Below are 24,097 nucleotides of genomic sequence, written 5' to 3' on the forward strand. Positions count from 1 at the left end.
ACAGCTCTCCCCTTGACTGTCAAGGCACACTTTCCAATTTCCCACTAATGATAACTCGTAGGGGTAGCAAAAATAAAATTACAAGCCTTTATTCAAATATTGAAAATTGTGTAGCCAGGAGTCTGCTCTTGTGGCCGGGAGCGCTCATATTTTATCCCTGTTCCCTGTGCAGGACTGAGTTGAAAAACTGGGAGTTCAGTCACTCGCCCATCAGAGCAGGGACCCAGAGGTCCCCGCCCCGCCAGGTACGGACTCCCGAGTTGTTGGGTCTTAGGAAGGTCCAGAGGCTGGCAGGGCGGCTGGGTCAGGAGCTGGGGGGGACCCCTGGAGGTCGCAAGACATCCACTATTTACCAACCAGTATTGAAGCATTTCCCTATTTTAATAACTGGTATAAGTGCCCGCTGAATAGTTTCCCATACGTCCACAATAAGACAAAAGACTGAGATAAAAACACCAAGAGTTCAGTAAGGTATTTATGTTCTCCGTAAATTGAGGGTTTAAGGCTACCTTAGGAGTAAAAGCACAGGCAGCTAGACCGTATCAGAGGCCATGTACTGTCTGTGTGCTTCTAAATTTTTGTTTCATAAGAACTGGGCTAAATAAAATTACTTTTGTTCCTTTTAAAGTTGATAGCTTGCTATAACCAAGTTATAGCACTTGTGTTAATAATCCTAACCGTGTTCTTTGCAGGTTGGAGCTGATCAGAACATATCCCTAATTCTCTAGAGTTTCCACTGTGACAGTTTTCATTGTCCCTGTCTTAGCTGGGGTGGCTGTAACAAAATGCCGTGGCCTGGACGGCCTGAACAACTGACGTTTGTCTCTCACAGTTCTGGAAGCTGAAGGCCTGAGGTTGGGGGCCAGCACGGTCGGGCTCCGATGAGGGCCCTCTCTCGGGCTGCAGACGGCCGCCTTCTCCATGTGTCCCCACGTGGCAGAGGGACAGAGGAAGACCCTGATACCTTCCTCTTCTTATAAAAACACTAATCTCATTGTCCGATCCCACCCGCACGACCTCATCTAAACCTGATCACATCCCAAAGGCCCCGCCTCCTAATACATTCATCCTGGGAGTTAGGGCTTCAGTATATGAATTTTGTAGGGACGCAGACGTTCAGTCTGTAGCAGGACCTTCACACCTCAATGCTGCTTTTCTCTGTGGCCAGAGCTCCCGCCATCAGTGGAGACCCCAGAGGTGAGTGGACAGTTCTCGGCACGTGATATCAAGGCTGGCATTCTCTTCTGAGTCCCTGTGAGGACCCCTGGGTCGATGTCAAGATTCTGGACATTCTGCAGAGGTCACTAGTATTCAACACGGTGCTGGATTCCCCCGCCTACGCCCCTCAAGGCCACTGGTTTCCAGACCAGCTGAGCTGTGTCTTGGCTCCGCCCCCTTTCCTTCCTGCCCCCCTCTGAGCTTCCCCAAGTGTGACATTCGCTCTTCGTGGATGGAGGCAAAATTCAAATCAATACAAGAGGCTGTGATGAATATTTTGTGAAAAGTTTCTTTACACCAAGTCATTATGTGTGTTACCTAGGCCAGCGCTTCTCAAATGTTAGCGTTCACGGGAGCCTTGTGGGATTGGTGAAAGCACAGATTCTGATCCGGTGGGTGTGGTGGGGCTGACAGTCTGCGTTTCTAACAAGCTCCCTGGTGGTGCTGGCCACGGACCTACTTTGAGTAGAAGGGACCAGGCAACTAAATGTTTGGGGATAGTCATAACAGATGGGTTTATATCTACAGAGTTTGTATTACATTCCACATTCAGAGACTTTTTAAGAGCTTTGCAGCTTCTCACTGTTTTTCAGAGATAGCCTTTGAAAGCCACTTTGCTTTGTAACGTGCTTTCAAAATTTGCTGCCTTGGGGAAGCTGTGGAAAGGCGAAACGTGAGGTTAAATATTTTGTTTAGTGAATCTAAGTTCAGACCTCTGAACTTCCCTTACCACCAAGGGACCACACAGCCCCTCCCTTGGGGAACACTGGGCCCCCGGGAGGTGCCCGCTTCCAAGAAGGCCCATGCGGGGTGGGGGGCATGGGCTGAACTGCCCACCGCTTACTCGGAGCAGGAGACAGGGGACGGAGTGATAAAAGCGAACCTAAAATAAAAATTAAAAAGCAGACTGAGAACACCGTGTGAAACGAATCCTTACAAAACTGTCTGCAGCGGGGAGAAATCAAAGAGTTTTATTAGGTGATGATAAAACGTAGTAAACTTCATGTGAAAACATTCCAAGGTCGGGTCTTGTGTGGTATGAGAGAGGAATTTTACGAAGTAAGGCTCATTTTAATCAAATGAACCTCAAGGAGCTCTAATCCCATTTATACCTGAGTTTGAAACTGGTTACACACACACTCACACCCGCCGTTCCTCAGTGACTTTGCCACACGGTCTGAAGTGCCAGGTTCTATTCTGGGGACAGAATCCCAAGAAGGCAGAGGCCCGCAATGATTCGGGGTGTCAGACACACTTCTGTGTGGAGTGTGTAAATACTTCTGCGCCCTGGAAGGTAGTGTTCTTCCACTTCAGCCTGAGTCTCCCCTCCTCTGCTCACCTCCATTTTGGTGGAGGAATTAAATCACTGGCCACGACTACATTTTGACCAGCAGGCCGGGCCGAGGGTCCCGGGCGGAGGGTCCAGGCGGAGGGTCCCGAGGGGTGCTTGGCAGTGCGGGCTTTTTCTTGGCTCCCCCCACCCTGATGCCCCCCGAGGTCAGCCTGGGGGCTGTGGTCTTCGGGGCTGTGCCCCAGACCCATTTCCACACGTGCCCCTGGGAGGCAGTGGTCTGCTGGGTAATCGTGCACCCTGGGGAGGGTCAGACCCTTGAAGGTGGGTGGGAGGCTGCAGGGATAAAGGGAAACACGAGAAACCGGCCTCCCCGGGGTCTTCCTGGCCTCCACACTCTGGTGGGGCTGCCTGGGCCGGGAGGGACCAAAGCGCCTCCAAAGCCAGAGGGTCGGGGCCGGCGAGCCGCGGCCCCCAAACCCGGCGGAGCCTGACGGTCCGTGCGGGCCCCACAGCCTCCGTGTCCAGGCTCCACCAGGGCAGGGTCGTGAGACTCCCCGGTGGGCCCCGGGCGCTGGTCGCTGCCGGCTGTTCCTACACCCCGGGTGGCTGGGAAGCACCAGGTCAGAGCGCGGGAGAGTCTGGGCAGCTGGGGAAGGGGGGTGGCACGGGGCCGCCGGGCAGAGTCTCATGGGCAGCTTGCCGGAAAAGACCAGGTACGAGTCGGAGGGCTGAGCATTCCCTGTTCCGGGCAGACAGGAGAGACGGCAGTGGGCAGGAAATCAGAAAATACGAATCTGGTATAAGATGTCTCAGGTGAGCTCATCCATCAGCAGTGAGACGAGGGAAAATAAAATCCTTATGATCCAAGTACCCAATGTGACTGGATCTTTAGGAGAAGACTTTTAATTTGCTCCAGGTTAATTCTAACCAGTCCTTTTGAACCGACAAAGCCAGGCTGGAGAGGAGAGTGGAGGAGGCCTATATTGTCAGTAGCCTGCGGCTCTGGTCCACAGCCTGGCCCCCGACGGGGCAGGGAAGACCAAGGGCCGGCCTCTCCCGTAACCCTGGGTCTGCACAGCCCTGCTCAGCACCCACCTATGGCCACGGGGCCTTGGCCGCAGCAGGGGCTGTGGAGATAAGAAGACTCAAAAGTGTGTTTAAATTAAGTAAAATCTGTGGTCAGGGAGGAGTAACCTGCCAGTACCTCTGAGCGGTGCTGGTTCCCATCCATCTTCTCTGGCTGGAGGCACTGCCCCCTGTGCAGTGTGCCGCCTGTTTATGGAACTGTCCACGCATCTTATAATCAAATGAAAGCAAAATTGCCCGTGTCTCTTCCCTTGACAGAGCCTCCGATTAGACTTTCCTGAACCAATGCCTTTGATTCCGGGCTCTTTCTTGACATACACCCGTGAGGAGTCCTATTTCCTTGGTTTCTGGATGAAGCCTGTCCCTGGAATTGTGGACACACCAACAGGCTTTAGTCTTCCATCTGATTATCCCCGATGTTTTCCGCAGCCTGGGGAGGGTCCACCTGCTGGGCTCTGAGGTCAGGGTCAGCACTTGCCTTCCTGCCTCCGTCAGATCCTCTCCTACCAGGCCCTGCACATCACAAAGGGGGTTGTATCAGCCCGGGACTTTAGGGAGCTTTCTCCTTAATGCCCAGGGAATCTGAGTGTGCCCTGAGGATGAAGAGAAATAGATTTCTCTCACAAGTGATCTCTACAGTCATCGTCTATGCTCAGGCGAGGAAACACGGTTTTAATGTTTCTTCTGGAAATTCCTCTCTTTGTCTTCTTTTAGCTTCTGTTTTTCTCTCTCCCCCACGAGGATTCTCATCAGAGTTTAACAAGGTCATTACAGTTGTTATAATTTTGCTCTTGTATTTCTAAGGCATAATGTTAAAATTACCAAACGTGTTCATCTTGGCATCTCCATAAGCAGTAATATACCCTCAGCTCAGGATTTATGCGGTTAGTTTAGTCGTGTCCCATTGTGATGTTAAGAAAACAGTTTTCTGAAGCAACTGTAGTCCCCAAATGCAGGGCTGCGGATGTCATTTAACATCAGCTAAGTGACGCAAAGAATGTGAGAGTTAGTGGCAGGGTGCGCGTCAGGTGCTGCCTGGGGCGGTGCGGCTTTTCAGCGCTGCAGCCTGACACACGGATGTTCTCGCCGTGAGACCACCAGTCCGGAAAGCACTTCTTCCTTCGTGCACACGGGTTCACCAGGCACTTCTAGAACCCTGACCCTTCGTGTGGTGCTGGGGAAGAAGAGGTGCAGGGAAAGGTCCGTACCCCTGGGCCGGGGACAGTGCCATAACCCAGGAAAGGACCGTCCAGAGAAGGTAGCAACCATCTCAGTCTTTCTGTTATTTCAAAGTTAAAGCCATTTCAGGCTTGCTTCTTAAAATAGATGTTTATTGAATGGGAATGAAAGAGGGATTGGGCACAGTTGTTCAATCGAGTTAATTTCGCTTTTGGTTATCCCACCACTCAGGATAAGTAGGGTTTTAGTGTTGGGCTGGTGGTACACGACACACACCTGTGCACCCGTGTTGCTTCCTCTAAGGGTCTCGATTCCATGGCAATAAGCGAAAGTACAACAGAGTCAGGAGTATGAAGTGCATGCAGTTGGTTTACTCTGTCACAAAGGTCATTTGAAGAACGAATCCTGACCTCTTAAAAGCAGTACTTTGTAGAAGGTGGAGAAGAGCTTGCAAGAATTGAGCTGATAGCTCTAATTAGGTACTTGCCCTTGAACCTGCTAATTAGAATGATTCTTCTCTAAAGCACATATTTCAGAAAAGCAGAATGTGAGAAATAGTGTTATCTAGAGGAATGGTCTCCGAAGTATTTTGATTGTTCACTGCTATCGGCAAAATATTTTAAAGCATATGGCAACACTTTACTGTATTTATAAATGATATAAATGGATAAGCAATACATGTATACATATTTTTATAAACATTTCATATATTACAGACATAAATTATATGTGCTCAATATTACTAATACATGTTTTAAAACATAAGTAAAATATACATTTGAAAAGAATGGAGAAAAAATAGAAATTAGTTCTGACATTTCCTCCATGCCCCTCAGAGACTAGCTGGACAAGCTTGGGAGCACAGGCTCACTCAGGACACCAGCCCAGAAATGGGACAGAGTAGAGAGGGCAGAACTGTGTTTTGAATACTTGGGTATTTGGGCCAAATCCCCTTTCTTCCCCTAGTCATTCTAAATCCACTGATATTATAAAAGGAATGGGGAAATGGTTACAAAAGGAATCCATGTGCAAATATATGAGTAATGATTAAGTGAACAAATTAATGAGTGACTGTGGGTGAAATGTGGCCTTCGTGCTCGTCTGGTCCGTCAGCGTGAATTCAGCAAAGGACACGGTGTCTGACCTGATTTTTTTATCCCTTAGCAGACCGTGATCATAATCCTTCCAGGAGCTTCATGCTTCCAGCACTGACCAGTCCTCTTTAATCAGTACAGAATATGTTTGTTTTTGGAAAACAAACAAGATGTGCTTACACACCTGTACTTCCTATTTTAGCAACTTCTACATATAACTTGGAAACACTAAGAACGAACTTCGTACTGAAGTTGCTGCCCAGAAACAGAAAAGGAGAAATACGTCTTCTGTTTTTCGGGAACTCTTCAGTTCAAAGTTCCTCTAGATGTCAGTATGACCTAGGGAAATGAAAATATGATAGCCTGTGGCAATGAAAAAAGACCTTCTTACATTATCTAAATGGTGAATCATATCTGATATATAATTAAAGGAAAAAATGGTCTGGTTTGGAAGCTTGTTTCTTACCTTCCTCAGAATTGATAGTTCTCCTGTTGGTCAAATCAGAACAGTGCACCCAGAGAGCGTCAGCACATCCTGTGGGCACCCACCACCGACACTGAGACGTCCCTGGAGGCAAACGCCTGGAGGCTTACAGCCAAATTCTCAATTTTACATATTTTGATAGACTGAAATTAACTGACACACCAGTTTTTGTTACTAAGCCCACCTTTGCTTTTACCATCACATTCACGCCACCCGGAATAAACCCAGGAGAAAAATGCCTGTCCACCAGGGGTTTTCACTGCAAAAGAGAAGCATTGAAAGACAAAGCTATAAAATATCTTAAAAATTTTGTTAAATTATCTTATCTGACTCATTTTCAAAATTGGAGTGAAATTCTCTTCCTCTCCTCTCTTCCATGTTTATTCTAATCTTTTGACCAATAAATATTTATTTCTTTACTAATTTGTTTCTATTTTATGCCATTCTCTTTTAATCTTTTTTCTTGTCTCCTGTGGTGCTGGCTGTATGGTAGATATCCAATCAATATTAAAGATATACCTTGCCTATAAGCTTCTATTTCTTTTTTCAGAGTGACAGTACAGCTGTAGTTCAGAGTTAGGATCCTGGTTGTACCATTTCTGAATTATATAACCCTGTGAAATTACCCACCTTTATTATAAAATGGGGCTAATAGTATCTATCCCAAAGGGTTGCTATGAGGAACAAGCAATTAATAATGTAATGTGCTTAGAAATGTGCTTTGTATGTAATCAGTACTTAGTATATATTAGCCATCATCATTGTCATCACCATCATCACCATCACCATCATCACCCCCATCACCATCACCATCACCATCATCACCAACACCACCATCACCACCATCACCATCATCACAAACACCATCATCACCAACACCATCATCACCATCATCACCTCCACCATCATTATATCCCTGGGCTAAGTGCCAGGGATTCAAAGATGAATCAGTCTTTTTGCCCACTTGAGGCCTATAATCTAGTGGGAAATTGATGAGAAAAAATGTTTAAGAAAATGTTGCAGTCTATACTGGGGTGGGAGTATGTTCTGATTGCTGTGCAAGTATAGAGGAGGGAAACTAAAGAACATTTTCCTGTCCTTTCACTTAAAAGAGAAAGTTCCAAACTCCTGGGCTCTAATCTATAATTTTGCTTTTCCACAGATTTACTAAACATGACTCTGTGTTTGAAGGTCCTTATCTGAAAAATGGAAATGCTCTGAACCTATGGGACTGCCCTTTGGATTGTTTAAAAGCACATTTATAATTTGTCTTGATATCTATGACCTGCACTTACATGGTGTATCATGCTTGCAAGTCACCCTCAGGCAAATTTTACTCTCTTTCCAAAGAAAAAAAGACTGATTCTTTGGACATCCAAACAATTTCATTAACTTATAACGTATAACTTCAGAACTTGTGATAATTTGGGTGGATTGGGCTAATGTTTACCTTTTATGTGGTATTTTAAAAGGGTTTGCTTAGCTAATTCAGAGAGACCAGGACTGTGAGAAGAACGTTTATCTCCTTAGAAAGGGGCCATCTGTTCTCAGCAATGTAGAAGCCCCTTTTATAAAAGCTTACTTTACTCTCCTACTTTCTGGTTTACAAAACCCACTCACATATAGCCTCTCATTTTTATTTGATTTATATGTGAACTATATCAAGACAATACAAACAGAGGTCAAGGGTGACAAACACATTACAATATCCTTTATCTATCCATGAAGATGGGCCTTCTTCTACAAACAATGGCAGAGTTTTACAAAATTTCTTTTAAAATAGTGAGGTCATTTGCTTTCAAATACTATAGTCTGTACAAGGCTTCATTAATTCAGACTGTTCTGCCCTCTAAATTACTATTTATTTTGGTATTTTTTTCTGTGTTTGAATTGTGTAATATAATGGTTCTCAATATGGGGTGAGTTTGCCCACCGGAGACATTTAGCAATTTCTGGAGGCTTTTTTTTGGCTATTACACCTGGGTGAGGGAGAGTACTGTGGGCTTTGGGTGGGCAGAGGCCAGAGATGTTGCTAAACGTCTTATAATCCTCGTGACATTCCCCATAACAAAGAATTCTCCAGCCCCAAGTGTCAGAAGTGCTGAGGTCGAGAGAGCCTGATGTGATGTGTAAGTCACATTACTCATTACTCAATCGTGTGCCCACAGGCTAAGGAGCAGTTGTGCTCACACCCCGGCCTGAAGGAAACAGCACCAGCCAAAGGCAAAAGGACAGCGCCTCCCACAGGTAACCTTTTTATAAGACTAGATATTTGTGGGTCAAGCTCTGTTATACAAGTCGCGAGGTTGTTCTTGTTCAGAGGAAGTTACATGTTCGTGATGCCCTGTGTCGGGTGAAGTGCTGTTTGAATACCTTTGTTTGATTGGCTTTGGGTCCTACTAGTTACAAACTAGAAATTCTTTGGGGGCCCAGCTGTCAGTCCATTGGTCACGTTTTCTCCTACTTTGCTTCCCCAAAGCTTTTATCTGCCGATAAAGAGAAGCCTATATAGAGATGCCATTCTGTGAAGCCAAAATTACACCGATCACATGCGTCCTCCGTTAAAACATTGTGTCCTATGGTGGCTTTTAGAGAGATCTTCCCAGAAGAACAATCTGAGAAAGAAACGTTTAATAAAGCTCAACATGAAACAGGCTTAGAAGACCCCTGCCTCTAGTTCAGAGAAGTTTCGCCGCATTTCATACAGAAAGACCACAGGATGAAATAGAAGATTTTGCTCTAAGAAATTCCACAGAGCCAAGAGAAAGCGAAGATGGGAGAGGCATTTCATGCCCAGAGAGACTGAGCCGACAAGAAAATAATAGCTCTGGGGATGATAAGCAAGGCTCTGCAGATAAAAGTGAGTGGCCAGTGTTCAAAGAAGAGAAAAATGGGCTTCGTTCTCAGGAAAAGCCTGGTGACCGAGAAGCTAAGGAAAAAGGAGAATCCGAAATTCCAGATGAAACAGTGCTGGACAAGAGTTCAAATAAAGAGCAGTGTGTTTATAGAACTGACAGTGGTCAATCCTATGAAAGGTAGGGTTTAAAGCATGTGCTTCCACAGCTGACGTTTTCTGCAGATCTGTGCGCCGTTGCAATTTAAGTCCATATCGAAGGGTAACTGAAGTGACTCTTTAAAGCAGTGGTTTAGAAGCCACTTTCCCAGCTGTGTGGATTTTTCTTGGCCACGTTTTCTTGCCGTTATTTTTTCTTCTTGCCTGTGACATTTTCAGGCATTTTATTGTTTTCTAAGTCTTCTACCAAATGATAGATGGATATAATGATTAGTAGTAATCACATCCAGTATTTTTAAAATATCAAGTAAAAGTTTCTTATTTTTAGCAGTATAGAGCACATCCTTCCTAAGATCGATAACTAAACAATAGACCCGCAGGCTCAGTAGTTGTGGCTCACGGGCCCAGTTGCTCCACGGCATGTGGGGTCTTCCCAGACCAGGGCTCGAACCCGTGTCCCCTGCATTGGCAGGCGGATTCTCAACCACTGCGCCACCAGGGAAGCCCCACAGTAGGTTATTGAATGATTCTTCCTCAACCGTGAAGTTTCACATATAAATTCAGGCAATTATATAGCCAACTAAAATGAATTAATCTACATTATGATGAGCCACAGAATCTGTTTGGAACAAAGAGCATCCCAACTCAAACATCTGTGGTATTTTTTAGGGATTTAAGACATAATTCTTATTTCTTTTTTTTTTTTTTTTTTTGGCCTCCCCTCGCAGCTTGTGGAATTTTAGTTCCCTGACCAGGGATTGAACCCGGGTCCTCAGCAGTGAGAGCGTGGAGTCCTAACCACTGGAGCGCCAGGGAATTCCCCTTATTTCATTCTTAACTAATGTATTTTGGAAACTAATTGTAGAGAAGTCTAATTTTCCAAGAATTAAATGTAAACACTAATGTTTACTAAGAAAGTCCATCACTGCAGAGATGTTTTTAGTAAGGTCTGGAGCTGTTGGGAAACTTAAATTAGGTCAATTCTTTCACCAGTAAAGGCTGACTCTGACTGCTGTTACTATTCGGAGACCATTGCTCCTTTTATTTTGCTTTAACGTGGTCACTTCTATCTTCTTTAAGGAAAGGAAGTGAAAAATGAAGATCAAATTAGTTAGGGAGTCATAAAATGACTGCCTTTGTAAAGGGTCAGTGGACTAACTTGGGGTCACTGTGAGGTTGTTAGGGAGTCTCCGGGATGCTGGTCATCTCCACCGGTAACTGTGCTGCTTGGGATGATGGGGAAGTATCCTGCTTCATCTCACCCCAAACACTGACATCGCCAACTCCCCATCACGAAGCTTACGTCCCTGCAGCAAAGCATCGTCTTGAGGAAGCTTTAGTGCTCAGAAATTTGGCCATCTGAAAGTTTCCTCCCGGAAACTTTGAGAGCTGTGGCTGGATTTTATTTTCCAGGTGTATCAGCAGCATAAAAGCCATTTTCACATCACGAACCACAGGAAAGTCAGCGACAGGACCTGTTTTGCAGAACTCTGATCCAACAGAGCCCTCGGGTGTCAGTAAGTGGAGAGGGGCGGAGGTGAGCTTGGTCCAGGAGAACAAGAAGAGCAGAATAGATGCGGCAGGTGCAGGTGACAGATGCACATGGAGGACACAGGAACCCCGAGGTGCCGGGGGGACCAACAAGACAAAGTCCTGGGGTTCCCTGGAGCAAAGACCCCCCAGGCAGCAAGATCTGGTGACCCCCCTGGGTAGGAAACGGCTTTTGTTCCAGCCCTTTAAAGCTCCTTAACCTTTCCAGCAAACACTTCCGACTAAATTTCACTTAGCCTAACAGCCTGAAGGAGACGTCATGCCACATTGATGCCATTTGTGTTCATAACTCAATCACTTTTGGGGTTTTTTTTGGTCTGAAGAGATGAATGCCACCAAGAGAATTCTTTCCTACCTTCTTCACTTTTCAGCATATTTATGGTGTGAAGGGAGAACGCCCCCATCAAATCAATTGCCCAGAGATTTATATTATCTGAATCTTAAAAAATATGAACACTTGGCAAAGTACCTAGCTCAAGATAAGTGCTCAAGAATTACATTTTGAATAAATGTAAATTTTTGAAAGCAAAGTTATTATCTACTCACTTCCCTTTTGTACCCTTTGTACCCTTTGTACACATGTAAGAAGCTGCACGCAGTAGATGTTTAAGTAATGAATAAATGGGGAAATGAATAGGTTCACGGCAAGCAAATTTTAACAGCAGTAACCATGGAAAAGTAAAAAGGATACTGGAAGAATATTAGTGAGTAACTATGTATTTTAGAACTGAGCCGGACTGGAGGTTAGATGCTTAGGCTGGAAGGTGGAAAGCGGGAGAAATTTGAGAGCTGTACAATATATACTTCGCCAGTTTTACTGGGTGTTTTATTTCAGCCAGGAAAAATGCATCTGTGTGCCTTAAATGTGTCTTGAATACTGGCTAAAATATTTTGGAAAGTCATATATAGTAATATCAAATCTGTCAATGACATGAAGAAAATTTCATCTTTTTCTCTGTGCCTTAAAGAAAATAATGGAGTTTATCAGTGGTGCTTTTAAAAAAATGGGTCAAACAGTTTCTGGGGTTTGTGTTCAAATGTCTCCAGTTTGGAAGTATTACCTGTTTGGACTGTACGGGGCTTGGAGATTTTCAGTGGTTTGACGTTTCTGAAAGCTGCCCTGAGGGAGATAGGTGCCACGGTTCAGAGGCCCTGACACCCTTTCTCAAAGGTGTTGCGCGTCACTTTCATGAGCCATAAATCCTAACATGAAATGAAAACTTACATTCCATGGATCATTAGAAATAAAACAGGTGGCCCATTGTGTTTTATTATTAAATGAGCACATTTGCACTCAGGCCCAGGCTTGGCCCTCGGGCCGCTTCTCACGCGGCCCTTCTCTCACCTCCAGACGAGGCCTGGGCACCGCCTGCGCCGTTTGATCACCGCATCGTGACAGCCAAGCAGGCCGCCGTCAACAGCTTCTACACCGTGAGCAGAACAGAAGTCTTAGGAGGGTGAGTAGCGCTCAGCTTCAATACTCTCTCGACGAAAGAAGAAAGAAGAGTGCTTTCTAAGAGACAGGTCTTTTTTTGTTGTTTCAATTCTTATAAGTGTTTTTATTTTTATTATTTTAGTTTTTGTACTGCTTTTTCATGTTTTTAAATTTTTATTTTATATTGGAGTATAGTTAATTTATAATGTTGTGTTAGTTTCAGGTGTACAGCATAGTGATTCAGTTATACATATACATATACATATATCTATTCTTTTTCAGATTCTTTTCTATTATAGGTTATTACAGAATATTGAGTAGATTTCCCTGTGCTATACAGTGGGTTCTTGTTGCTTATCTATTTTATATATAGTAGTGTGTACATGTTAATCCCAAACTCCTAATTTATCCTTCCCCCCCGCCCCGCCTTTCCCCTTTGGTAACCATAAGTTTGTTTTCTATGTCTGTGGGTCTGTTTCTGTTTTGTAAATAAGTTCGTTTGTATCATTTTTTTAGATTCCACATATAAATGATATCCTATGATAATTTGTCTTTGTCTGACTTACTGCACTTAGTACGACAATCTCTAGGTCCACCCATGTTGCCGCAAATGACATTATTTCATTCTTTTTTATGGCTGAGTAGTATTCCATTGTATATATGTACCACATCTTCCTCATTCATCTGTCGATGGACACTTAGGTTGCTTCCATGTCTTGGCTATTGTAAATAGTGCCGCTATGAACAAAGAGACGGATCTTGAGAATTTCATAAGTGTTTGTCAGTCTCAACCAGAGAACCGGACACATCATAAGCGAACATTTTAAGAGATGTTAACCATTTCTGAAAATCGTCACTGATGCCGGAGAGGTTGATGTGGTGACTACCCTCCACATTTAACATCTGCTTCACTTCCTGTGCTGTCGTGTCTGGAGTGAGTCCCCGGAAGGTTTAGAAGCTTGAAAACCGAGGAACAGAATGTAGAAATGAGCGAACACTGTATTTCTCATGGCACGTGTTTGTCATTGTTGGTTTCCGTTTGTGCTGTTACCGTATGAGTTACTATTATTACTGTATTTCAGTCGGTTACTTGCCTCCCAGAAGGACTTATTGGCAGGACATCCACATCTCCCTGAAGAAGGAAGAGTCAAGTCTATCGGGGGCGGGTCCATCACTGGGGGAGGTTCCTTCTTCAGTCACAATCACCCTGCGAGATCTTGGAACTTAAGGCTTAAATTATTCAGTTGACTCCCATCAGCCTATCCATGTAAAATAGGAGGAGGAAAGCAGAACATTTACACAAATATATAGAAATTTACTTACCAACACAGGGAAAACACGTGTGGCTACTACAGATCGCGTTCCTGCCTGTGGTCCTTGGGGGTGAGGTTGATTTTGCAAAGCCCCTCCCCCCTCTTCCAATCCCATTTACCTTTTGCCCTTTGTCGCGCGGATGCACCTGAACTTCCTCCTCCTCGGCCGGCTGGCTGATCCATTGTGGCGAAGGCCCCTCAAGCCTGTGAGGATGGGCTGAGGGGGAAAGGGATACTTGGGTGGCAAGCCAGCGACTGTTTCTCTAAAGGAGAGAAGTTATTTGCAGAAGCGGCTTTGAAACAACCGCCAGGGTTTGCGCGTGCTTCTGGTTGAGGTTTGTCAGTGACTCAGAGTTTCCTTCCTGCCCCTTTGGGCAGCGTTGGCTCTTCTTTGTCATCCTGCAGGCAGGACCAGCTGCCCATCACCCCCTGTTCTGGGCTCAGTAAGTAAGTTAGAGGAACACAGTCAGATGTGTACGTTTGCCTCAAAACGCAAAGAGGTCATCAGCAGGTGGACCTCCTTCTCAGTAGTAGGAGAGTCAAGATGCAGCAAATCATCCTGCACTTTGGGCAGAGCTATTGCACCATGGCAAGGATCCCTGGACCCTGCATGCGGTGTCAGGCCCCTGAATTTTCCTGGGGTTCATCTTCCCCGTGGCCTGTAGGGGGATTAGAGTCCCTGGTCACCCCGTTCAGTTAGCATGAGGTTATCAGCCTGGTGGACCAGCAGGGACCCTGTGAGGTCACCTCATCACTCAAGGCTTTGCAGAATACACCAGGCCAGAGAGACGGACGGGGTAGTCCTAAAGCAAAACAGTCATGTGGCACCACTGCTGGGCCAGGCCCTCCTGGGGGCTGTTGCTAATTAAGAAACAAGCCCTTTCGTAATGAACAGCCACATCTGAAGCGCCTGGGGCTGTAGGTTCATGAGCTCCAGGAAAGAGACCACGCCTGGGCCCCTGGGTGGGATTGAAGTCACACTTGGCTGTGCTTACGGACCCATCTGCTTCTGTTCAGGGAGCGTGGCTGAGTCGGGTGGATGCAGTGCCCTCACCCCCACTCCCACCCCTTCACCGTTGCAGCAGCCCTCCCCTCTGCTGTGGGCTTCTGGCCACGACGCTGGGGAGCTCTCCTTCCGCTCCTGCGTGCGGCCAGAGCGACACAGGCAGGCAGGCACATGGGTTCCAGTTATTTCACTAAATCGGGCATCACAGCAAGCAAGTCAAATCTGAAGAGTGTTCTTGAGTGTGCATTTCGGTATGTGAGGATATTTGAAAGAAGCTGTCTTAAGAAGTATATTTAGAACTTCCCTGGTGATGCAGTGGTTAAGAATCCACCTGCCAATGCAGCGGACACGGGTTCGAGCCCTGGTCTGGGAAGATCCCACATGCCACGGAGCAACGAAGCCCGTGCGCCACAACTACAGAGCCTGCGCTCTAGAGCCCGCGAGCCACAACTACCGAGCCCAAGTGCCACAGCTACTGAAACCCATGCGCCTAGATCCCGTGCTCCGCAACAAGAGAAGCCACCGCAGTGAGAAGCCTGCTCGCCACAACTAGAGAAAGCCCGCACGCAGCAACGAAGACCCAACAGATCCAAAAATAAATAAAATAAATAAATAAATAAATTTATTTTAAAAAAGAAGTATATTTAAATTTATATCCAAGCTAAACTGTCAAAAAATCTCACAGGTGATTATGTAATATGTATTTTGATTAAATGTGTCTACATGCAATTTTGTTATTACTTCTTACTTATTTATATGCAGTTTCCAAAAGTAATCTGATATGCCTGACCTACAGCCTGTATCACTCATATGCTTACGAAGCCTAGCTTGTTACATTCATATGTGTTCGTAAAGATTCTATTTTTTCTATGATGGAAGTTCTCAAATTTTAGGGTGTATATGAACCACCCAAGGGGCGTTGTGAAAATGCAGCTTCTGGGGCCTCCCCCGGCCTTCCTACATCAGTAGGGCTGGGGTAGGGCTGGGACATCGCCCCCCAGGGAATTCTGATGCCAGTGGCCTGTATCAGAACTTGACGTGTTCTAGGAGATTTTTTTTAAAAAATTAATTAATTTTTCGCTGCGTTGGGTCTTCGTTGCTGTGCGCAGGCTTTCTCTAGTTGCAGTGAGCGGGACTTCTCATTGCAGTGGCTTCACTTGTTGCGGAGCATGAGCTCTAGGTGCGCAGGCTTCAGTAGTTGTGGTTTGCGGGCTCTAGAGCGCAGGCTCAGTAGTCATGGCGCATGCGCTTATTGCTCCGCGGCATGTGGGATCCTCCTGGACCAGGGCTCGAACTTGTGTCCACTGCATTGGCAGGTGGGTTCTTAACCACTGTGCGACCAGGGAAGTCCCTGTTCTAGGAGATATTGGCTACAGCACGTGCATAACAGGCTTGCTCATTCAAAGTCAAAAAGAGGGGTGCTGGCCAGCTGTATTGTCCACTGGGCAATGACTGGAGCAGGGCCCTGGTGGGGACAGACCCTCATGCTGGGCCTCGTCCTCTTCTCCGGCAGGGGGCGCTTCGGCCAGGTTCACAAGTGTGAGGAGAAAGCCACAGGTATGAAGCTGGCGGCCAAGATCATCAAGACCAGAGGCATGAAGGACAAGGTAAGGGCTGTGCAGTGTGGCCCCCACCTGGCTGTTGTCCTCACGGCGCTAAACCTGCCCTTCCCTCTTCCCAGGATGAAGTGAAGAATGAGATCAATGTCATGAACCAGCTGGACCATGTGAACCTCATCCAACTCTACGACGCCTTCGAGTCTAAGAATGACATCGTCCTGGTCATGGAGTAGTATGTCCCCCACCGCTGCCCCAAACCTACACACACAACCAGGGCCCCTTTATACGCGGCTGAGGCTCTGTCCTGCCTTGGAGCTGCTGGACCATGCTGGGGCTCCCTGATTCTGACTTGCATGTGTCAGAATCTCATCCACTTCGGGAAGGAAATTACTCAGGGATTGATGTCTCCATGTGAGATTTTGTTGATAAGTAGCAGGACGACAACAGAGGTTTAGCTTTTTTTCCAAGCTGTACTGTCAAAACCCCAGCTTAACTCTTGTTCTGGGTAACCTGGAGGAAAGTGAATCTTGAACTGCATCTCACCTTTGACTTAATTGCTAATACAAAGTTCATGTCAAACTCTTATAAGTAGGGCTAAGAAGCTTCTGTTTCAAATTACTTTTATAAAAACGTAGTAAGTGTTTAGTTAGAAAGTGAGTCATTCTGACACTGAATCGGTGTTTGTGATTCACATCATTTCCCCACCCCTAGCCCCCCTTTTGAGTTTTGTTTATCACTGTGCAATGGGGATTTTGGATGATAAAATATCCAGCATCAGCCACATAGAAGCATTTTATCACTGAAATCAGTCTAACCTTCCCGTGGTATTTGGAATCCCTCTCCCTGCCTTCTTAGCACCCTCTTCATCCTCCATATGCGTTAGGAAACTGCAGAGATGGACCCATCCCAGAGCTGTAGCCACTGGATGAGAGGGCTTTGAGACTTTCCATCTGTGAAAGTGATGGTGGCTCAAATAAGGGCCTTCAACATAAGAGGCATCTAACTGAGAAGGTAGAGACATAGCTGCCCACACACCTGTTGGAAGGGTCAGAGAGGCTCAGACACGAGAAACACGTGCTCATCAAGAGGTCGTGACTCAAGACACCCCCCTCTTTCCCTGCAGTGTGGACGGAGGGGAGCTCTTCGACCGCATCATTGATGACAACTACAATCTGACCGAGCTTGATACCATCCTGTTCACCAGGCAGATATGTGAGGGGATAAGACACATGCATCAGATGTACATCCTACACTTAGACCTGAAGGTAGCGTGTGTTTTGCATCATCTGAAATGTAAACCCTTCCCAAACCCTCCCCTCAGTGAGTGGACTTGGATCAGGGGGCGCTGTTGGGTACTGTACACCAGCTCGGGAGATTGATCCTGTCACTAGGTACATATTCAGGAATTTGAAAATCTGGATTCTTAGCCTCATCTCCCCATTCTCAACTTCTCTCACCTCCTAATATGTGCATGTCTCCATCTGTAGGGAACAGCTATTCAGATTCTTGTAACTTGCCTTTGTTAAAGGAATTCACATGGGAGATGGTTTCCACCACCACCACCCCCATCATCGCCACCACCATCACCATCATCACCACCACCATCACCACCACCATCACCACCATCATGACCATCACCACCATGGCCACCATCACCACCACCACCACCACCATCACCATCATAAGCACCACTACCATCACCATCATGACCACCACCACCACCACCATCATCACCACCACCATCACCATCATCACCACCACCGCCACCACCATCATCACCACCACCATCACCACCACCACCATCACCATCATCACCACCACCACCACCACCATCACCACCATCACCATCATCACCATCACCATCACCACCATCATCACCACCACCACCACCATCACCACCATTATCACCATCAGCACCATCAGCACCATCACCAACACCATCACAGCATCCGTGTTGCATCCTCTCATTATTAGGATGAGTAGGTGGGAGAATTTTAGATAACTCAGAATTTCCTGGTTGTAGCCAAACTTTCCAGCTCTCCAAGAATCCCCCGCACTCTCCTAAAACCTTTTAGGAAACTGAGGACTTTAGGGATTGTTTTTCTACAGGCATACTAGAGCACAGAGGAGAAACCTATGGCAGAATGGGATACAGGGCAGCCAGAGGGAGGTGCTAAAAGGGCGAGGGGCAGAAGGGTGGCGGGGTGGGGCTGGGCAGCACCCTGGGAACAGTGGAAAGCCTGTGGCAACAGCGGGGAGTCAAGCCTTCTTTCTCCTCTTATTTAATGAGCCTTTCCTTTTGCTCTCTCTCCCATTATGAAGTCCCTAGAATTGGACTGTGCATAGTTACAACCAGTGAAAGACCAATAACTCCGACCAGCTCTAATTTCGTAAAGTTCATCTTCTTGTGTGGCTCAGTCATTTTCTCATTTCCCTGTTTGCACAGCATGACAGTGAGATAAAATATATATTCTGTATAACATACCATCTACTGCAAGTCATCAGGGATTGCAGAGCTGAATAAATTTAACTTCCTTAAATAGGTTTCCATGGGCCGCTGCTCCTCTAACTTGGCTTCCCTTACTCTCTTGATTTATGTCCTTTGCCTCTCCCACTCACAGGGCAGGAGGAAGCGATATATAAAATGACAAAGTCAGAGGTTAAAAATCATTTGCAAAGCCCGTGGCTATGAACTGGTTTGATAATGCATATTTTCACGGAGCATTTTCATTGAGTGTAGATATTCTACAAATATCCCTAAAGGGGTTTGATTGGCAATTGAAATGAGGACCTGACCTGTCATAAGTCAAACAACTCCATATGTGGCTTCATAATGTTGATTGAGGACTTGCAACGGGCAATTTTAGCTGTGGCTTGTATGTAAAGATCATAATAAAAGCGACAGCTGGATGAATCATTAAGGGTCAGGCATCCCTTTCAGAAAGCTCCTTGGAAGGAAAGGGGCCCAAAATATTGAATGCTTGTCACTATGTAGGGGAGATTATAGGTGACTTAAGAATGGTCTCCTTTATATATTTTTTTGTGTTTTGCAAAACTTATTCAATGAATATGCTTTAATTTCATAATCAGAAAAAAAAATTTAACTTTTTAAAGTGCCCTCAGAGCTGTTTCTTTACATTCTGCATGCAAATATTTTATGTCACGGTGCTCTTTGGCAATTGGACAGCTTTATACATGATCGACCAGTTATTTAAGCATGAGGCCAAATCTTCTTGCATAGCACCGACTTCTCCATAAGTCGCCCTTTCTTATAGACATCTGTTTTAGAGATATTTTAGAAAAAGGCTTCCAAAGACATTATGCCCAACCAAATGGACTGTTGCTTATCGGCAAGGTGACACTAGGTCATTTCATAAAGTGTTTCTGAGGTTCTGGTCTCATCCTAACCTCTTCTCTACCTAGACAGGCAGGGGAGGGGCAACCATGATCCCACCTGAAGGATGGGACACGAATCCTGGGGATTTGGCAGCTTGGCTAACCCCCCCTTCCCCCCAGCACTTAGGGAAGGGTTGGGGTTAATTAGAGCTTGGAAGTTTCAGGCATTTCTTTGAAAATTTTATTTCTCTTTTATGGATGACCTTGACGTTAAAACAAATCCCTTATTTTTCCCAGACCTCGGTTTTTCTGTCTTAACAAAGGTAGGCACACTTGTAAGACATTCTGTAAACACTGAGTTGTAGTGTTACCTACCTTTCTCCTCCTCACCCTGAGACTGTCCGGTTGGCGGGGCAAAGTCTTTCCAAACTCAAACTCCAAGGGAACACTTAGTCAAGGGTTTTAGGCACTGAGACCAAACTCAGCAAAACTCTGGAATTGCTGAGAAGGAAGAGTGAGCGGGGGTGAGGGAGCCCTCCTTTTACATGTGACTTTCCCACAGATTGAGCACAAGGGGAGTCTGGAGGTCAGGGCCGTTCTCATTACAGTGCATATTCAGTGTGGCTGGTGGAATGAATCAGGCCATTTCTCCTGGAACTCATAAATCCTCAGGAAAAATATTCCTCCAAGAAGGGGAAATTCATACTTAATAATTTTACGGGGCAGATGTCAAGGCTGAGACGGCCCCCACCAGTCCGTTTGGAAAGTCCTGAGGCAGTAGGCCTTGGCCTGAACTCAGGCGTGATCGTCGGCGGCAGAGCTGGGGGAGGGATGGGCAGGGCCAGGCGAGCTAGGCAGGGGACCTCCAGCCTTGTCCACCACATAATTAAAGGAGAAAATACCCACGCGGACAAGCCCGCCCCAGAGGGAGAGGCCTGATATGTTTTTCCCGAGCATCGCTGTATTTTTAGTTGTGGTTCAGGGACAATTTGAGTGAAGGATGGTTGTTTTCATTGCTAATGTGTCTCTTTCTCCTGGCAGCCTGAGAACATCCTGTGTGTGAATCGGGATACTAAACAAATAAAAATTATTGACTTTGGATTGGCCAGAAGGTATGTCAATTTGGACATAGGTGTATGAACTGAGTTAGGGAGCATGATGGGTGCTCTTTCTTTGCAAAGAAAAATCTGATCTACCCCTTGGTTTCATATCCCCATTTAGAATTAACCAGAGTTATGTTTCAGCTTTACCTTGCTGGCTTCAGAATTTGAACGTTTAGGAGTTTCCACAGTGCACGCAAGAAAAATACGGAATATTAAAACCTAATACAGCGCAGTTATTAAACTTGAAGACATTAATTCAGGATTTGTAAGAGTTTGTCTTAGTCTTTTATATTTGTTCCATGTGTAAAGAGAATATTTACTTAAAAAAATTAATAGCGTGAGCAAGATTGCAAAGGGTTCTGGCACAGATAAGCTTCTTAAGGGAGCAAAGACTTTGCATGGACCTCAGCGCATTAGTGAAAACATTAAATGGTGGTAAATTACCGCATCTTCGTTATTCATTAAAACAGGCTCGTTCAAGCCATCAACACGTCACAGTCTGTATCACTGCTCCTTTTGTCGTGTTCCATAATTTGTGCTCAAAATTATTCCAAGTGGCTTTTCTCACAATAATTTCAGATTATTAAGGCTTTCTAGCGGGAAGCTTCTTTACAAGTTTTGGACACCATCTCTTCAATATGTGATTTCCTTTAGCGTCTCTTTATTTTAAATTTGCTGTGTGGCTGCAGTTCTTTTGCTTGTAGACTGCATCCTTTCCATTTCCATGCTTTTTGACTTTTGATTGACCCTCTCCATTCCTCTGCATTGTCTCCTAAATTTCAGATACAAACCCAGAGAGAAGCTGAAGGTGAACTTCGGAACTCCAGAATTCCTCGCCCCTGAAGTTGTGAACTATGATTTTGTTTCCTTTTCCACGGACATGTGGAGTGTGGGAGTCATCACTTACATGCTGTAAGTGGACCCCCAGCCCCTCTGACGCTTGTTCTCAATCGCCCCGCATATTCTATTTGCTATTTTGAATAAAAACCCTAATTTAGGTCTTTCGAAAATAAATAACTCTGTTCCATAGTCAGATACTTCCTAGGTTCTGTTGACTCCCGTGGGTGAAAGGAGTCAACTCTTTCCCTGTACATCCCCTGGAAAAGTAAAAGGATGTCTTCTTCATTCATCACCCTAACCCTAGGACAACACCTAGTGCCCCAAAGAAGTTAGAAAAAAACAACCACCCCCAAACTTGTGTCCTGACCCCTGAAATGACTGAGTAGCCGTACTCTTCAGAAGTGGCGTTCCTGGCAGTTGCCGTCTGCAGATGTGACAGCACTTTGCTAGCTGTAAAGTGCTTTAAAAAGGCAGTTTTACTGTTCTCTGAGATTCATATCTGAGGGTAGCTGCCGCCTTCGTTGTGACCTTGTTTAAGTTAGGAGTTGGGTGGGAGACATAGCATTTTCTCAATTGCAAAAACATATTATAAAATTATGCTTAATTCTTGGTGATTTGCCTTCTTTCAGTTTTAAAGGACAGAACCAAGAAGGCAGCTTATCTGTACAAGGTTTGAAGGTGTTTAAAGGCTACTCACCCCGGACGCCGTGTCTTACAGACTCAGCGGTTTGTCCCCCTTCCTGGGAGATAACGACGCCGAGACCCTGAACAACATCCTGGCGTGCAGGTGGGATCTGGAGGATGAAGGATTTCAGGACATCTCAGAGGAGGCCCGGGGGTTCATCTCCAAGCTTCTGATCAAGGAGAAGAGGTGATCACATCCACTCTGTGCTCAGGAAGAAGTAGGGGTAACAGAGAGGCGCGCTCCACCAGGGTTGTGAGAACTCATGTCAGAGAACTACCACCCCTTCAGTGACATCTGTGATGCACCTGCAGAGTCGTAGTTAGAATGAGTTTGATGCTCTTGACCCAGTTTCCTGAGATCTGGGACTGCCATGGTCACGAGGCTTGAATGGGGCTGCAAAAACCCATCCTTCTGCCTTTTCCATCAAGGCAGTTAGGGTCTCTTGCTGGACCTCTGTGCACTCACCCTCAAAATGAAGGGTTTGGGACAAGTTATTCCCATGATCCCTTTCACATCTACGAGGCATATGTGGCTCGGTGTAGGTGAACACTTGACGATCATTTCATTTGAGAGCCTGCTATGGACCAGACTGTGCCAACTGCTTTACGGGCATCATCTCTTTAACCCCACCCAGCTCCATGGGTGGAAGTTATCAATAATATTCTATGCATGAGACTCCAAGATCATACGGCTAGTTAAGTGGCAGAACCGATAATCAACACAAGGCCGTGCACTTAACTGTTATGTATTACATGGACTTCTATTTTTCTGCCCTTCTAAACTCACATAATTCAAAATTCAGTGGATGAAGAGCAGTGATACTGAAATATAGAGGCTTGCATTTTAGAACCATGGGGGTGATGGGGGTCAGGGAACGGCAGGGGTAACGGGTCTGGTGCGGAGCCTGACATACTCCTTCATGCGGCACTTAACTGACTATCTCCAAGCTGCCAGGAAATATGTCTGGGGATTTGAGAACAGATGTATAAAGCCCAGTCCCTGCCTTTAATTAAGTCACGAGCTAATAGGAGACACGGGTATATTTTAAAAGAGGCAGTGAAATGTGGTTAACATTTATTAAAGATGGAGTGTATTGACACGGGCCAGAACTGAGCCTGAAAGGTGAGGAGGGCTTAGCCCAGCTGGAGTGTCAATCGGAGAGCTCTTTAGAGCCAAGAAAGATAAGGAAAGACAGCCTCACTGTCTGTATATTGGACCAGCATCGCTGATGATGTAACCAGCATCGCTGTCTGTACATTGCTGAATGCCAGCAGAGAACAGATGCAAAATGTCATCTCCGTCAAATCTTTGGAGGCTGAGAAATCCACACTTACTGCGAACCTATGTTACACACGTGCTCTTATGTGTCAGCTGGTTTAATCCTCCAGCTGATCCTGTGGCATGTGGATGCTGTCACAGTTACTTTCCAGATGAGGGAGCTGAGGCTCAGAGCAGGGAAGCAGCAGCCCAGCTGGCTCAGGGGCTCCAGCACCCTGGCTCTGCCCACCCTCAGTCTGAGGGCTTCGTTCTTTACCTAAAGAGCAACAATTGCGTGTTTGGGCAGAAAAACAACTGGCTAAGCATTCAAGTCAGTGCATGAATGAAACCAAGGCCAATGCCAACCATGACTATCATAGAATAAATTTCTGGGCTACAAAAGTAAACTTGGAATTGTATTAAATATTTAATTATTAGTACAATGTTATAGTTAACTTTTTAATAGTCAGCTCTTAAAAGTTTGACACTGGAGTGCAGGAATAATTTTTTAGCACGGTCAGCTGTTGCAATGCTTCTGGGGTCCAACACGGAAAATTTATGGTAGTCAACAGAATAACTCTTCCAACTGAAGTTGGTGGAGGTCCAGAGTTTTTTTTTTTTAATTATATCTATTCATTTAGGGT

General features: G+C 45.7%; 1 protein-coding gene across 4 annotated transcripts in view; it reads left to right on the forward strand.

Annotated features, from left to right (window-relative positions):
* MYLK4 (myosin light chain kinase family member 4) overlaps positions 1–24,097 on the forward strand; it is a 93,014-nt gene that overhangs the window by 57,895 nt on the left and 11,022 nt on the right. For 3 of the 4 annotated variants that reach the window (XM_057555680.1, XM_028164459.2, XM_028164461.2), the window contains 8 exons: positions 8,524–8,602; positions 12,271–12,376; positions 16,187–16,280; positions 16,355–16,464; positions 17,356–17,497; positions 20,610–20,680; positions 21,455–21,583; positions 22,230–22,382. In XM_057555680.1, coding sequence (XP_057411663.1) covers positions 8,524–8,602; positions 12,271–12,376; positions 16,187–16,280; positions 16,355–16,464; positions 17,356–17,497; positions 20,610–20,680; positions 21,455–21,583; positions 22,230–22,382 — 884 coding nt within the window. Of the gene's footprint in view, positions 1–8,523; positions 8,603–8,834; positions 9,391–12,270; positions 12,377–16,186; positions 16,281–16,354; positions 16,465–17,355; positions 17,498–20,609; positions 20,681–21,454; positions 21,584–22,229; positions 22,383–24,097 lie in introns of those variants that run through there. The other variant, XM_057555682.1, reaches the window with a different exon arrangement.

This window comes from Balaenoptera acutorostrata, chromosome 10, assembly GCF_949987535.1.
Source record: "Balaenoptera acutorostrata chromosome 10, mBalAcu1.1, whole genome shotgun sequence".
NCBI classification, from domain to species: Eukaryota; Metazoa; Chordata; class Mammalia; order Artiodactyla; family Balaenopteridae; genus Balaenoptera; species Balaenoptera acutorostrata.